Source organism: Trachemys scripta, chromosome 16, assembly GCF_013100865.1.
Source record: "Trachemys scripta elegans isolate TJP31775 chromosome 16, CAS_Tse_1.0, whole genome shotgun sequence".
NCBI lineage: Eukaryota > Metazoa > Chordata > Testudines > Emydidae > Trachemys > Trachemys scripta.
Window position 1 is genome coordinate 8,967,443 of NC_048313.1, and position 15,452 is coordinate 8,982,894.

At 56.3% G+C, this 15,452-nt stretch overlaps 2 protein-coding genes across 4 annotated transcripts in view; both read left to right on the forward strand.

Moving 5' to 3' along the window:
- ZC3H4 (zinc finger CCCH-type containing 4) overlaps positions 1-5,230 on the forward strand; it is a 28,229-nt gene extending 22,999 nt beyond the window's left edge. Inside the window, exon 14 of one of the 2 annotated variants that reach the window (XM_034792070.1) lies at positions 847-2,351. In XM_034792070.1, coding sequence (XP_034647961.1) covers positions 847-2,351 — 1,505 coding nt within the window. Of the gene's footprint in view, positions 1-846 lie in introns of both variants that reach the window. The other variant, XM_034792071.1, reaches the window with a different exon arrangement.
- A 7,042-nt stretch (positions 5,231-12,272) lies between these two features.
- The window catches only part of LOC117889174 (cdc42 effector protein 2-like), a 7,242-nt gene continuing 4,062 nt past the window's right edge, over positions 12,273-15,452 (forward strand). The window contains exon 1 of one of the 2 annotated variants that reach the window (XM_034793058.1): positions 12,273-12,371. The gene's annotated coding sequence lies outside the window, so the exon portion shown is untranslated. Of the gene's footprint in view, positions 12,372-13,010; positions 13,137-15,452 lie in introns of those variants that run through there. The other variant, XM_034793057.1, reaches the window with a different exon arrangement.

Sequence of the window (15,452 nt, forward strand, 5' to 3'; positions counted from 1 at the left end):
GGCCTGTTTCCTCCCAGAGTCCAGTGGCACCATTTCTGGTTGCTGCCTTCCCCCTCCATGTGGACTGTGGGCCCTGGCACATCTGCATTTCCATGCTCTGCTTGCAGCATTCCTATGCTTGCAGGTCTCTCAGTGACAGAGACCGAATGCGATCCCAGATCTGTCTTTGCCCTGGGCTAAGATGTCTTGGGGGACAGACATTCTCCCTGTTTTCCAAATGGGCAGCCCTGTGGGAATGTCATTCTGCATCCCATTGCTTCCGTCCCCAGCTCCTCTTTGAACATACTCGACAGCTCAGGCTGGCAGTGGGGTTTGTGCTTTTATTTTACAAATGACAAATCTTAAAACAAAAAGAGGAGCTATGAGATTGTGATCTCAACAGACAGCGCCTGGTGCCAGCGTGGGCCCCGCGTGGGAGATGGCCATCTTGGTTTTGTAGCGAAGGGCACTGGAGGTTTCTGAAGAACATGCACTCGGGTGTTTTCCCAATCAATCTCCCAAGCACTGATTCAGAAACTCCCTTCGTAAGGAGGGCCGGGGGTGAGCACCGAAAGTCATGAAGGAAGAAATAGGGGAGAGGAAGAATGGCAAGAGTGCGCTGCAGAAATCAGAGCAGCTGGCTGAAAGATCCCGCAAAGCTAATGTAGTTTGGTGAGGCTGGATGCTGCTAAATGTTCGTGGATCCCCCTTTCTAGCATTGCAGCGTCGTGAGCTGCCAGGGGGTTGAGGGAGCTGCTTGTTAGTGTGAGACCAGTTGCTGCAGACCCTAACAGAACCAGGTACCGTGTGGTTAGCTATGATGGCGCGCACTGTGGTATTTGCTTACTCTCGTCTCCTTGTTCCTAGGTGATCCTGGCAACTGGTACTCCAGTGATGAGGATGACGGTGGAAGTAGCGTCACTTCCATACTGAAAACGCTAAGGCAGCAGAGTTCAAGCAGGCCTCATGCCCAGGCATCCCATGGAGAAATCAGTGGCAGCATCGGCCCGTCCTCAGGGGTGAGTGACCCTCGCCTGCAGAAGGCCCAGCCAGCGGGGAGCAGTCGGCCTGCGGATCCACGTGTGCTGCGGGATCCCAGGCTGTCTCGAAATGCCGATGCTTGTAGTCCATCTAGCACTGGAGACGCAGGGCCCACTGACCCGAGACTAGCACGACACATTCCCACGCCTGCCCTGAAACCGGATGCGCCTCATTCCAGCACTGCGGCCAATCAGAAGGCTGCCGTGGTTCCCGAGGAGGAGGAAGGGGAAAGAGCGCTAAGGGACAAACCGGTCAATATCCCCTTAGACGCACTGCCAGCCCACGCTCTGCGAGACCCCAGGTCTCAGCTGCAGCAGTTCAGCCACATAAAGAAAGACGTGATCCTAAACAAGCCAAACTTTGCCCGAATGGTCCTGTGGAGCCCAGAGGATCTGATTCCACTGCCTGTCCCAAAGCAAGAATTTGTTCCCGTCCCAGCTGCTCTCCAGTCATTACCTGCCCTTGACCCACGACTCAACAGGCCCCAAAACACAGGCCTTTCTGACCCCAGACAACGAGGGGCAGCAGCCCAAGCAGAGCCTGCCACCGGTTCTGGCACCAACATCCCTGACTTCGAGCTGTTGTCAAGAATATTAAAGACTGTGAATGCGTCTGGCAGTCCAGGGCCTGGGCAGAGCGATAAGCCGAGCGACCCTCGGATGCGCAAAGCATCAGCCGATCCCAGGTTACAGAAACCGGCAGAGCCAGCAGCTGCCAGAGCTGCCAAACCTGCGGAGCCAGCTCAGCCAACAGCGGCTCCCACGCCCAGCAGCGAGACAGCTCCCACCATTGCCCCCTACGACCCCAGGCTGCTGACAGCCGGTGGACTTAGCAAAGGCAGCAGCCAAAGCAGTGTGCTCAGTGGGATTAGTCTGTATGACCCCAGGACTCCGAGCTCAGCTGGCAAAGCCGCGGAGTCTCCCAGCGAAGGGAATGCATCGTTGAAAGGCCCAGAGGCCAGCAAGAGCGCTAACAAGGCCAAGGAGCCTCTGTTTGTGCGCAGGTCCGCGCTGGATCAGCCCGAGGCCGAGAAGGCAAGCGCTGAGCTTGCCACAGACAGATACAATAGTTATAACAGGCCGCGTCCCAAGGCCTCCTCCACCGCCCCCGCCGCCTCCTCCACACCTGCCCAGGAGACCGCACCTCAGCCAGGGGTTCATAACCTCCCGGTGCCCTCCGTCTATGGCATGGTTAAGCAGACCACAAAGCCTGGGTCAGGCAGCCCCTTTGCAGGGAACAGTCCTGCCCACGACACTGAGCAGCAGGATGCGGGGTCTCTGAAAGATGTTTTTAAGGGCTTCGATCCCACAGCTTCACCGTTCTGCCAGTAGTATTAAAGGACTGACCTTGCGTCCGTGTATTGAATAACAGCGCGCAGTGTTGGTAACTTTTTTTTTATTCCATTAGTGCTCACTTTAGCCATATAACATGTATATAAATCGTTTTGGTTCTGGTCAGTGCTGTAACATATAGTCTCAAAGATGCATTTTAAATGAATAATCAAAGTATCCTTGTGCAGTAATAACCAGCATTTTGTTTGACTTCCTCAATAGTTTGTTTTAGAGCTTTCTTTCAAAATGCAATTGAAATCATTTTCGGGAAATAATGAATTGTCTGAAATGTCCTTGGGAAGCTGTGGCTGATCTGTCACACCACCTTTTTGTCCTCCCTCTTTGCAGTAGCCGAGCATCTCCCCGGTACTGCATTCAGGACAAGGGTAGTGACAGACTGGATGGCAGAGAAATGTGGTTCATACGTGTTGCTTAGCAGATTAAAGCTGTGAGCCATGCGGATTAGTAGAATGTGTTCACTTCTAAAATGTAACTAACTAAAGTATTTGTATCATAGTCTTTTTTAAAATTCTAGTACAGTGAACAGAATTACCATGGAAACATAACCATGTGGGATTATTTTTGTAATTGTGGGGGTTTTGTTTGCTTTTGTTTTAAGTAAATATTTTATGCCATTTCCTGGAGGTTGTTTGATTGTAAGACCCAGCTGGGTTGTAACAGGACTCGCATTCTCGAGACCTTCCATGGATGGCCATGGAATATTTGCATCCCAAAAAGTTGTGCAGTCTACCAAAAAAAAAAAGGTTGTATTATTGAAATTAAATTATTAATCTCAATCAGATTTCACTTGTATGTATTTTGCGAATGGAGGGTTTTTCCATAAACACAAATCTGTGTTCTAAGATTTTCAGTAGATGATCCCCACCCTACCCCCCAGGGGTAAAACCCATCTCCATCCAGATGGGAGGGGGAACTCTGCATGCTGTGCGTTTCAGGAGGCAGAGTTTTGTCCGATAGTGCCACACTACAAGGAGAGGCTGTTCTTTAGAAAAGAGAGGAAAGCGATGTTAGGTGCTGAATACTTTTTCTGATTCATTGTGTGTTTAGAAACAAATGTGGAGATGGAAGTGTTGAGTACAATGAGCTGTGCTTTCAGGGTGTGCAGGGAAAAGCAGCTACAGGGGAAGGGACGTGAGTGACAGATAATCAAGATTTTCAAAAGATGAACGGGATACAGTAGAGTCTGTGGTTTTGAAAATGGTTGTTGAGGGAAGGAAGATCTGGGGTGACTCCTTTCTGTGGCTCAGTGTTCTTGCTACAAGCTGTTTCAGTGGGTAAAGGGGATAACAGGTTTATAAACCTTTCCGACAGACGAGACAATTCTGTAGTTTACGGTTTCCTGATCATCCCTCTGCCCCACGCTTGTCTCAAATGTGCTAGATCTTTGTACTAATACTTTTTTTTTCTCCTTCCCATGCTCCCCTTGGTAGCCTCGGTTACTCAATGTCAAGGTGTGTCCTACCCCCTACTTCTTGGTATTTCGATAGCGGTATCGCTGTGGAGCTAACTGGATTCTGCCGTCCGTCACGTGAATATTGGTAGTACCCCACGCTCACAAGTATTTGGCTGGCAAAGCCTGTAGCAAACATGCTCACAAGTATTGGAAGATAAAAACATTTTATGCAAAGTGTCTTTAAAGCATAAACTGCACCAAGGAAAAGCTAAAATGCTTGCACCTTTCTAGCCATATGTTGAGACATGGATCTGTACAATGTACATGACCAACATGCAGTATCAATTCCTGTGAAATAATGGAAACGAAGTTAAATATTTTAAACACAGTTTTATAAACATGGCTGAGCCAGGTGGGTTCTTCGTTATACTTTCAGCCAGGACAGTGTCTGTGGCACTATCAGGAAAATGTCTGTGGAGTGTGAACTGAGTATCGTGCTTTCTTCTGACCAAGGCACAAGCCAGAACTTTTGTCAGAGACCCCAAATAGCTGGTAATGGTGAGTGTTTTAAAGGCACAGTGTGCGTGTCGTAACTCTCCTTCCCCAGGGCCTCGCACCGGGGAGTGCTGCACCAGCTTAGATGAGGATCTGGTGCCAGGCTATCCCAGCCGACCCACCTTCCCCCGCAGAGAGGTTCCTGTTTTATTGCAGAATATATCCCAAGGGACTGTACCTCTCTGGGTTGAGAATTCATCCATTGCATCATGTCACAGTGGCTTGTCATCGGGCTGGTGTTTGCATAAGGAGTAGTGTGAGAGGAAAAACATTTCTCAGGACGCTGGCTACCATCATTGAATCTGGTTTAGGATGAATTGTCCAACAGTGGGACAGCTGCTTAAAAACCCATTCAGTTTTGCTGTAAGCGTTATAATTTGCTTTGAAAAAGTTCTACAGCTAATGGGTGTTCTTTGGTTTTGGTGCATGTGAGATTAATATTAATAATGCCAAAATAACTCTTTTCAATTAAAAAAAACCCAGTCTGGACTCTGAAGTTTTGTTACATTTATGTTTGGTGTTAATTTACTTGTCTTCTTCCCTGTGGACGCTATTTGTTTTACTTCCTCCTGCACCCTGCTTTAATTTGAGGCAAACTTACTCTAAACAATGTCCCTCAACCCAGCTGGATACCAGAAAACTCAGATGCCAACGGATTGTGCTGATCTGTTCAATAAGTGGATGTCCAATGGAGATCTAATCTATTAAAATTTCTGCTTGCATCTCTCCCTGAAATTGTTTGCTAGTTTTCAATGAATCAGTGTGGCATCTGTGTGGGTAGTAGTTAGCGCACTGTTGAAGTGGTTTACCTCATGCCTTCTCTTGGTGTCTCCTCAGCTCTTAACCTGCAGTGAAGTGTGACATATGAACTCATGGCTTTGGAGTTTGGCTGGTATCACTGTCACAAAAAGAGAAGTGAAATAAATCATTTGTGTCATGTTCTGCCATGGGAGATTGCTTTTAGGGAGAGGGATGTAAAATCAGTGGCATTTGTACCATAACCCTAAACATTTGTAACATAAATAAAAAAAACATATTGAACCCTGTCCAGAATATGAAAAGTGATGACGCTCTACTTTGGAATATATTCACCATAACGTAAAACATCACCAGTCTTTAATCCATTAATATTTTTCCATCTTCCAGAGCTTTAAGAGAAAAAAAAATAATGCTCTAACCGAGATTGTAATAAACTGTAAATACTATTTCAGAATTGAAGTTGTTGATGCAAATATGTATATACTGTATTGGTATTTTTACAATGACTGTTTCGTTGCATGGCTTTGTGTTTTTTTCCTTTTTTTATTGCACATTTGTCTTCCAAAAATGTCATCTATATTTCTCCTGTGAGCTCTTTAATCCTCTATAATTGTATTACTGCCATTAAAGGATGCAGTTATTTTAAAGGTTTCTGGTTCATTTGGCTCAAGCGTGAGTTAACTACATTTGTGTTTGTTTAGCAATCCTACCTGATAGCTCTTTACAAATTATAGCCTTCATTTTCATGGGGGAGTTAAAAAATCCCGTCTCGTCTCATTGCAACACTCTTTTGGGCAGGACTGTTCGACAGTGTGAAGAATGGGGGAGAGAGTTTAAACCCAGCTCGCTGTTTCTGTGTTGAACAGTTGGGGAGAGGGGACGCGCTTTGTAGACGTGTTTCCAGTCTATTTTTAACCCAGTCCTATTCAGGCATGTAACATTGTTTAGAGAACAGCAGTAATCCTGGGTGTGAATATCGGAGTGCTGACGGTACAGAAATAACCACAGAGTTAAAGGGATTGATTGTGTTCTCAGGAAAGAGTTAAGAGTTTGCTGTCCGTCCAAGCACGTGTACGTCTCTCTGCCCTCAGCACCTCACAACCGGGCACTTTATCTTCACACCCCTCCCGCTGAGTATCATCTCCACGCTATCAGGGAATTGCCTCACCAGTTGGATTCAGTGACTTGACATCTGTGGTGGAGTCAGGAATTGAACCCAGGTGTCCTGAGCCCCAGTCCAGCACCCTAGCCTGTCCTTCCTCTTCCTTAAGCATGGCTGTCTAGCACCAATAGCAGAGACCACCTGCGGGCGAGCCTTGGTGGTACTGAACGGATGGTGGCAGTTGGGAGAAATTTGGGGGTAATCGGGAAGCCTAGATGTGGCCAGAAGGGGATGTGAGAGGCAGGTTGGCACTGCCCACTGGAAGGGTGGGTGGAGATTGAGGGTGCTACAGAGGGGCTTGTGACGAAGTAGGACTGTTTGAATGCTGAGTAGGGAGTATTGACCTGGGAAGGTTGCAGGGGAGTTTTGCTGGGACGGCCTGCACTGGGGAAGGGAGCATACCTGAGTATGTAACCTGAGAACGCAGGAGTGGGGTTGGAGGCCAGGTAACACCTCTGCCCGGGGAACTGGACAAAGGACACAAAGACTGGGGGAGGAGCCGAAAAAGGGAGAAAGGAGACGGGAGAAGTGAGTTTCAGTTTTTGGAGCTGGCTGGGAAATAAAGAGGGGTGCCTTGACCAACAGGGCTGTGGCTTCCCTGGGGCCCCCAGATGGACCTAACTAAAGGGGGTCCTGTTGTCTGTGTCGGCAAGACCTGTTTTGGACTGTGTTCCTGTCATCGAAATAAACTTTGTTTTACTGGGTGGCTGAGAGTCATGGTGAATCACAGGAAGCTGGGGGTGCAGGGCCTTGTCTCCCCTCTCACTCCGTGACAGGGCTATCGCTATGCGGGGTAGGATCAAGACTCCATGACTAATATCGGGAGCCCACTCCAGACAATGAAGCTGTGGGACCGTTTTCTTAGGGACTGTGTGGAAACTCCAATGCATGAGACATTTGAGAGAGAACTGGACAAGGGATGGGGAATGGCCTGTAGGGAGCGGCCCTTCACTGGCCCCTCCTGCAGGGTTAGATGGGCCCTGATGGTCATTCGCATCTTTGACTACTGCCAAATACTTCAGGCAGAGTTGTGGCTCTCTCCTCCGTCGAGGGTGCCCACGAAAGCTGCCAGTGCCATCAGACTCCTTTCACTTGAAAATCCCACTCGCTGTAGATAAGCAGAGAACAGGGCCCAGGAGCCTTGCGCAGGGAATTGGGATTTCTCCTGAGCCGGCAGGCGATCTAATCCCTGCCGATGCGGAGTTTGAAACACGCCTCTAACAGCCTAGCTCGGAGGAGTTGAGCTGTGACGCTGAGTACGTTACACCGAGCTCTTCAGATCTGGGAAAGTCCCAAAGCTTGTCTTTCACCGTCAGAAGTTGGTCCCATCTTGTCTCAGCTAATAGGAAATCAGACCCCAGCAACTTCTTACACCCACCGTTAGCTGCAAGGTGTGGGACGCCCAGAGAGTCTTTTGCATGACGGGTTCCTTTGCTGTCTGCATATTGCTTCTAACCCCAGCTCCCTCTAGGTGGTGCCGCGACACCTCCCTACCACGGGCTGGCACGTGGGGCATTAACGTTCCCATAGGCGGGCAGGATCCGACCCACAGCGCCGTGTGCGGCCAGAATGGGGGGTCCACGCCGTGCAGGCAGCAGCAGGGCGAAGGGGCGTGAGAACAGCTCACTGGGCCTGTAGGCAGGGTCACGCTGACGCACTATGGTGGCACTCCAGTGTTTGAACTGTAGATGTGCCCTAAGGTACTCCTAGACTTGGGTGGGAGCGGGAACAGGAGCTCCCTGATGTGCACACGCCCGGCTAGTGGCCATAGGGGCCTGGGGCCTGCGGAGAGGAGGAACTGGACAGGGCTTTGTGACCGTCACTTGGGGCTCTTCTACACTTACAACACCACAGCTGCAGCGCTTCCGGGGAGACACTGCCTAGGCCTGCTCCCGTCCGTTGGCACAGCTAATCCGCCTCCCCGAGAGGGGTAGCCGGGTCGACAGGAGACTAGTGCTGGCTGCACCGGGGGCGTCGCTCAGGGGGTGGATTGTTCATACCCTGAGTGATGTAGTTAGACCCACCTCACTCCCTTCATTCGAGGGCATCTGCCCGAGTGCTTCAGAGCCTAATGCAGCCTGGGGGGATGGGGCGAGATCAAGCAAAGGGCTGGCAAGCGTGCCCCATCAGGCCTGGGTCAGGGCCCCGCGTAGGGGGTATTTGCAGGAGCAGGTGCAAAGGGACCAATCGTGCATTAGGGTGCAGGGCATGGACGGGGTCTGACCCAGCCGGGCCGGGCTCCCACGGCAAAGGCTCCCCCAAGGTCACGGAGCCCTTTGCTGCACAGACAGTCCTTCCTGGTTATGTCGGTCCAAGGCCACGGTCAGCGCTGCAGAGGGACGATTATGTAACCGACCAGCACACGGGGGCCCTGGAGCTCAGAGTTCTCTGACACCCCCGCCCTGAATGTCCCTGGTCGTTCAGCCCCGGGTCGATCCGCAATCTGCACTGGAGATGGCTATTGTCTCCCTCCCCCCCTCCCCCGGAAATTAATCTCATTCTGATGGCGTGCTGGGATCAGGGTCTTTGTGGGCGATCTCATTAGACAAATCGACCCATGGGGGAGCTAATGCAGCCCCCGCCTGAGGGACTGCTATCTATAGACGCTCATCCTCTTACAGGGAAAATGGGTCAGGGACCTAATGAAGCTCCAAACCTGTGGTGGATTAGTGCCTCGGCAGCTAGCGCTGGGTAATCTCTCTGGGCCCCACGGCCCTTCGTCCTGGGCTCAGCCGCGTGGGAATGGCAGGTGAGGGGCAGTACTGGGCGGACGATGCCAGGACCAGCCCAGAACCATCTTTCTAACTGCAGGGGAGGCTGGGAACATGCCACTCCGCAGCCAGGATGTGCAGGCCCACAACGGCCAGGGAGCGCTGGGGGCCCAGGCCGCTGGGGAACGCAGCTCTGGCCCCAGTGCCCTCTGAATCACCCCAGCACACAGCTCAGTCCCTGTCCACTCAGCCGTCGTGCTAGGGCAGCGGTGCCCACGCCCATGCCAGCATGACCCAGGACTCCAGGGCAGGTTGGGCTGGGAGCAGCGCTTGGGGCAGGTGTGTGTGTGTGGGGGGTGGCCTGGCTCAGGCTGGAGGCTGATGCGTCCTTCCTCTGGGCAGCAGGTTAACCCCTGGACTGGGGAGGGGGCCAGCGAGGACGCCGGATGCAGAGGGTGTCTGTCACTTCCGCGGATGTTGCCCCAGGAATAGAGCTCCAGGCCGCCCCCCATGCCCCGCACTGTCCCCGGGCTGGGATCAGGACGCTGAACAACCGACGCTGCAATGCAGCTCGCCCCAGGCTGGTCTCTAGTAGCTGCTCCCTCCGCAGCGCTGCCAACTCTCACCGTGTTTGGTGTTTTGTGAAAGCCCCAGCTCCTGGAGTCCTGGGATGAGGCAAGAATCTCGGTTTTAACTGGACAGGGCTTGTTTCCATCCCTGCTGGTTGGGGAGAGAAGCCGGGAAAGGGGACCCCCAACGGTCACCAGGAGCAAAGAGGCAGGTGCCAGTGCTGGTTACGATTCAAGCCAGTGTTGCGTGGACCCCCGTGACTCTACAGGGCTCATGGCAGGGGGCAGCGAGACATGCTGGGAATCATAAAAGCTCTTTGCAGCCAGCTGAGATTGGAACGTGGATAGCTATGGGTCAGGGGGGACAGGGCTGGGCTAGCAGGGGCTGCGGGTCCGGAGTGAGGGGCACTGGCAGAGCTGGGTGTGGGGGGCCCTGGTCTGGGATAGCAGAGGGCTGTGGGTCAGGACTGAGGGGCACTGGCAGAGCTGGGTGTGGGGGAACCTGGGCTGGGATAGCAGAGGGCTGTGGGTCAGGACTGAGGGGCACTGGCAGAGCTGGGTGTGGGGGGCAGGGGCTGCGGGTCGGGAGTGAGGGGCACCAGCAGGACTGCCGGGGGGCAGGGCTGGGCTAGCAGGGGCTGTGGGTCAGGACTGAGGGGCACTGCCAAACCCACAGGGGTTGGGTTTGAATGGAACAGGGAGATGGGTCTGGCCAGTGCCGGGAGCTGGGATCAGGGTTTTTTGTTTAGTTGCAATTTAATTTCCTGTGAAATTTCCTGTTTTATTTTGTCAGGAAACAGCCCCCTCCTCCCCCTCCCCCTCCGGTCCCCATGGGGTGAGGGGGGTGGGGCACTTCCCATCCATCCCTGGGATTCCTCTGCAGCAGGCAAAGGGAAATTCCTGCAGTTCCCAGAACAAATCTTTCCCCGCCCCACACAGAGTAACTCCCACCCGCCCCATAGCACCACAACAAACTCTTCCCATAGGACATCCCACGCACACAGCCCCACTCAGCACCTCCCAGGTGACTGCCAGTCAGAACTCGCTGGGGCCCAGGGTCACCCCAGGGCCTGTTCTGCGCTGGGGGGTCCAGACAGCCCTGCCCCCGACCCCCCGCCCCAGTGCCAAGGCCTCACACTCTGTCCAAACTCTGATGGAGCCGGGGGGGTGGGGAGGGCTTGGTGCCTCTTCCACAGGATTTGAAGGTGCCACAGGGTCTGCGAGGCTGAGAGCTGTATGCGACTCCGCACCCTGCCCTGCCCCAGCAACACGCCCCACACATCCCCCCCAGCCCACGTGGGGCGGGCATGGCACTCCATGGAGATGGGGAAACTGAGGTGCAGAGGAATGATTCATCACTGCCCACTGAGTGAGTGACAGTGGGGGAGAGAACCCCAAATACTGGTCTCTCAGTCCCCCCTTACATTAGACCCCACTTCCCTCCCAGAGCCAGGGAGAGAACCCAGGCATCCTGGCTTCCAGCCCCCCAGCTCTAACCCACCAGCCTCCACTCCACTCCCCTCCCAGAGCCAGGGAGAGAACCCAGGAGTCCTGGCTCCCAGCCCCCCAGCTCTAACCACTAGACCCCATTCCCCTCCCAGAGCCAGGGAGAGAACCCAGGAGTCCTGGCTCCCAGCCCCCCAGCTCTAACCACTAGACCCCATTCCCCTCCCAGAGCCAGGGACAGAACCCAGGAGTCCGGGCTCCCAGCCCCCCAGCTCTAACCACTAGACCCCACTCCCCTCTCAGAGCCGGGGAGAGAACCCAGGAGTCCTGGCTCCCAGCCTCCCTGCCCCTGCCCCAACACTAGACCATGCGCCCTGCCTCATTAACCCATTATTAGCTGCGTGCTGACAGGGTGTCTGTCTGTCTGTCTGTGGGGGCGGGGGGGGGTATCCATGTGTGAGACAGTCACAGTCCCTGACTCACCCCCACTCCCTGCAAAGGGGACGAGGAAGCCCTGACTCATGGGGCAGTTCTGCAGATAAATGGGTCTGTGTGACACCCCCCCATAGACACAGTTCCCCACTCTGTCTGTGCCCCCCCAGATCCCTCCCGAACCTGCCTGTGCCCCTCACAGCCCCCCACCCTGCCTAAACATGGCCCACAACAGCTAATCATGCACACACACACACCTGCACACTCACAGGTGTGCACACATCGCACTCTCATTCATTTGCACACTCATGGGGGCACACTCTCCCATCTGCACACACACGCACAAACACGTTTGACCACACAGACGTGTGCACACACATACACGTGCTTGCATGGCCGATTTTGCATACTCGCGTTTGCACACATGCTTGCACTCACAAGTTTGCACGGGCGTTGTGCACACGCGGTTGCACCGTTGCGCGGTTACACGCACGCATTTGCACGCGCACATCCAGGCTGGGTCACTCTCGGGGACTGAGCCCCGGGCCCGGGATTTGGGGGGGCAGCTGGGCGCGGACTTAAGCCGGGCTTGGGGCGTTACGTCAGTGGCTTGGCGATCCCGGGCGGGCGGTGGCTGCTCCCGGCCCCCGCCCCCGAGTCCCGGCCGGCTCCGGAGCCAGCCCCGCGCAGGACGCGCCAGCAGCCGGACCCGGGGCAGCGCCCGGCCGCACCAGGCAAGTCCGGCTCCAGCCCGCACCCCGCAGCGACGGGCCGAGCACCCATGGGTGCCGCGGGGCCGGGAGCTGCGGGGCCTCGGCCGGCGGGGACCCAGCGCGGGTCCGGGAAGGGGCGGCTGATTGCCGGGGGTGGAACGGGGCCAGCCCGGGTCTGCGCCGGGCCGCGGGACCCCCGAGCGGAGCGACCCGGGGCTGGGGTGGAGCGGGTCCGGCCGCCGCCTTTGCACTGAGCAGGGTGTGTGTTTGTGTGTGTCAGGGTGTGCATGTCAGTGTGTGTGCTCTGCATGTGCATTAGTGCTTGTGTGTTAACACGGCAGGGACTTAGTTTGTGGATATGCAATAGTGCGTGTGTGTGTTTGTGTTAGAGTTTGTGGTCGTTTGGTGTATTAGTGTGGTGTGTTGTGTGTGAATCGTGTTTGTGGATATGTGTGTTGGTGTCTTGGGGGGCTGGGGGTATTGGCCTGTGTCCCGCCCGCTGGGCTCGTGCCCACAAACCCCTTTCTCGCACCGTCTCTCAGGGGCTGGTAGGGGTGCTGGCCTGGGCCAGGGGCCGGGGCTGGCGCGGGGATGGGGCTGTAGTTCTGGGCGCTGTCAGGGGCCGATTCCCAGGCCCACGTCTCTGTTTGCTCCCTTCACGCCCCAGAGCCCAGAACGGGGCAGGGAAGGTTTGCCCTAGGGGCAGGATTAGTCCCTAATCCAGACTCTGCCCCCACGCTGCCCCCCCCCCACTCCCGGGTGTGCGGTTTATTTATAACCCAGCAGCTCCCCATGTGTCACATCCTCCCCGGGGACAGGGGGCATTTGCAGTGTTATGCCCCCGGCGGGGGTGGGGAGGCGCCGAGCGCTGTCTCTTCTCCACCCAAAGGGTGGACGGGCACGGAGGCACCACCTGGAGGCACCACCCGGAGGCGTCCTGGGGCTCGGCTGCCCTGGGAGCGACCGGAGCCGCGCGCCTGGCGTGACCCAGTGCTTGGCGGGGACCCTGGTGCCTGGCCGGGGGGTAGGTCACGCCCGGAGGCTCGTGGGAGGCGCTGGGCCTGGCTCGGTTCAGAGAGCGGGGCCGGGGGGCTCAGGGGGGAACGGGTCCGGGGCAAGGAGAGCTCGGCGGGGCGGGGCAAACGCCGTGTCGGATGGCGGGAGCGGATGCCCAGCTCGAAACACCTGGGGGCCTGGCTCCCAGGCAGCGTCTCCGCTTGGTGCCCCCGGGAAGGGCAGGGGCTGCGGTTTCCAGCCGGTCCCTGGTCCCAGGTCCCTGAACCTCAGGGCTGGGGGTCCTGAGCCCTGGGGCTTTTCATGACAGCTGCAGGCTGGGCCAGGGAGGGAGGAGTGGGCCAGGGAGGTGGGGTCCTCGCACAGGGGGGACGTGTGGTGAAGGGTCAGTCAGGGATGCAGGCGACCTGGATTCTGCTGCAGGCCCTTCCCGGGCCAGTCACTGCCGATGGCACAAAAACTAGGGGAGAGAGAAACAAAGCAGAACCCGGGTGACTGGCACAGAGCGATGCGGATCTCCTGGCAAGCTGCGCCCAGGTGAACTCTGCGTTTTAATGCCGCTGAACGCAAACGTAGATGGCTAGGACCAGAGGACGGCCGCCGAACGCCTGTTCTGACAGGGGAGGGGATGCTGCCTGGAGAGCAGGGACCCTGACAAAGGTTTGGGGGGCCTGGTGAGTAATCAGCTGGACTCGAGCTCCCAGCGCATGTGACCCTAGGATGCAGAAATGGGAATCTCCCGCAGGAGCAGAGAGGTGATTTCCCCCGTGTTAGGCCCTGGTGCGATGCTGCTGGGAGCCTGGGGCCGGTTCTGGGGCCCGCTGGTGGATTGGGGGGTCAGAGAAGAGCCAGGAGAACGACCGCTGGGTTCGAAAGCTCCTGGGAGTGACAGACGGCAGGAGCTCCGGCTGCTTAGCTGAGCACAGACGGTTCAGGGGTGACTTGATCCCAGCCTGTCGCTGCCCACAGGGGAACAAACGTCCCAGAGGGAGGTCAGACGAGCTGCTGGCTGGAATTTGAAGCGAGATACATTCAGCCAGGAAGTACGGGGTAGGTTTAGGGTAATTAACCACTGGAGCAACTTACCAAGGGTGTGGGGGATTCTCCAGCACTGGCCATTTGGAAATCAAGGGAGGCTGTTTTCTAAGAGCGCTGCTCTAGAGAGTCCCCTGAGGCAGGTCTCTGGCTTGTGTTATACCGGGGTCAAGGGGTGCAGACCAGCTGGTCACAGTGGAACCTTCTGGCCTTGGAACCTGGGAATCTCTCTGGGCCTTTGTGCCCTGTCCATAAAACAGGGGTAATGAGTCGGCCTTGTCTGTGAGGGTTGTTGTGAGCTCTTCAGTACAGAGACAATCTGTGTCTGGGCATTGCCCGGCCCGACGGGACCCTGATCCCGGTCGGGGTCTGGGCGGCGCCCGGCCCGACGGGGCCCTGATCTCGGCCGGGGTCTGGGCGGCGCCCGGCCCGACGGGGCCCTGGGGCTTTGCTGTGATGATGGTCCAGGTGGCGTGGGCTGGAGCATAACAGGCCATGGCTCAGCACTGTGCTGTCTTGTGGCTGCCCATGGCCGGGTTCCTGGCAGTTTCCTTTGGAGCAGTGGGACTGGCCGCGGTTGGAGGCAGGATACTGGCTGGTTCTTGTGCGCAGGGATCTCTGGCCCTTGGAAAGCCAAGGGGCTGCTCCGGGCCCCTGCTGCAGGCTGATGCTGGGCTGTGTGGACGCAACTCCTGCACCAGGCAGGTCCAGTAGGTCTCAGAGTCGTCGGCTTCAGGGAAGGGCCCCCTGGTGAATCTGGTCCCATCTGCCCACCATCAGCCCCACCCCCGGGGTCCAGGTCTGGCCTCGATTTGACCTGGGGACGGGCGAGGGCAGCCCTGGGCAGGACATGTCGCTGAATGAATCCGCTGCTCTGCTGGTGCCTGTCGCAGCTCGAGAGTCAGTGTGCTGTGTGCACGGGGGTGTTTCCTGCCACTCAGTCACCGCCCGTTAGATGGCACAGTCAGTGAGTCTAACCGCTAGCCCCCGCTCCCCTCCCCGAGCCGGGAGAGAACCCAGGAGTCCTGGCTCCCAGTCCCCCGTCCTCCCTGCTCTAACCACTAGCCCCCACTCCCCTCCCAGAGCCAGGGAGAGAACCCAGGAGTCCTGGCTCCCAGTCCCCCGTCCTCCCTGCTCTAACCACTAGCCCCCGCTCCCCTCCCAGAGCCGGGGAGAGAACCTAGGAGTCCTGGCTCCCAGCCCCCCCCTGCTCTAACCACTAGCCCCCACTCCCCTCCCAGAGCCGGGGAGAGAACCCAGGAGTCCTGGCTCCCAGCCCCCCCTGCTCTAA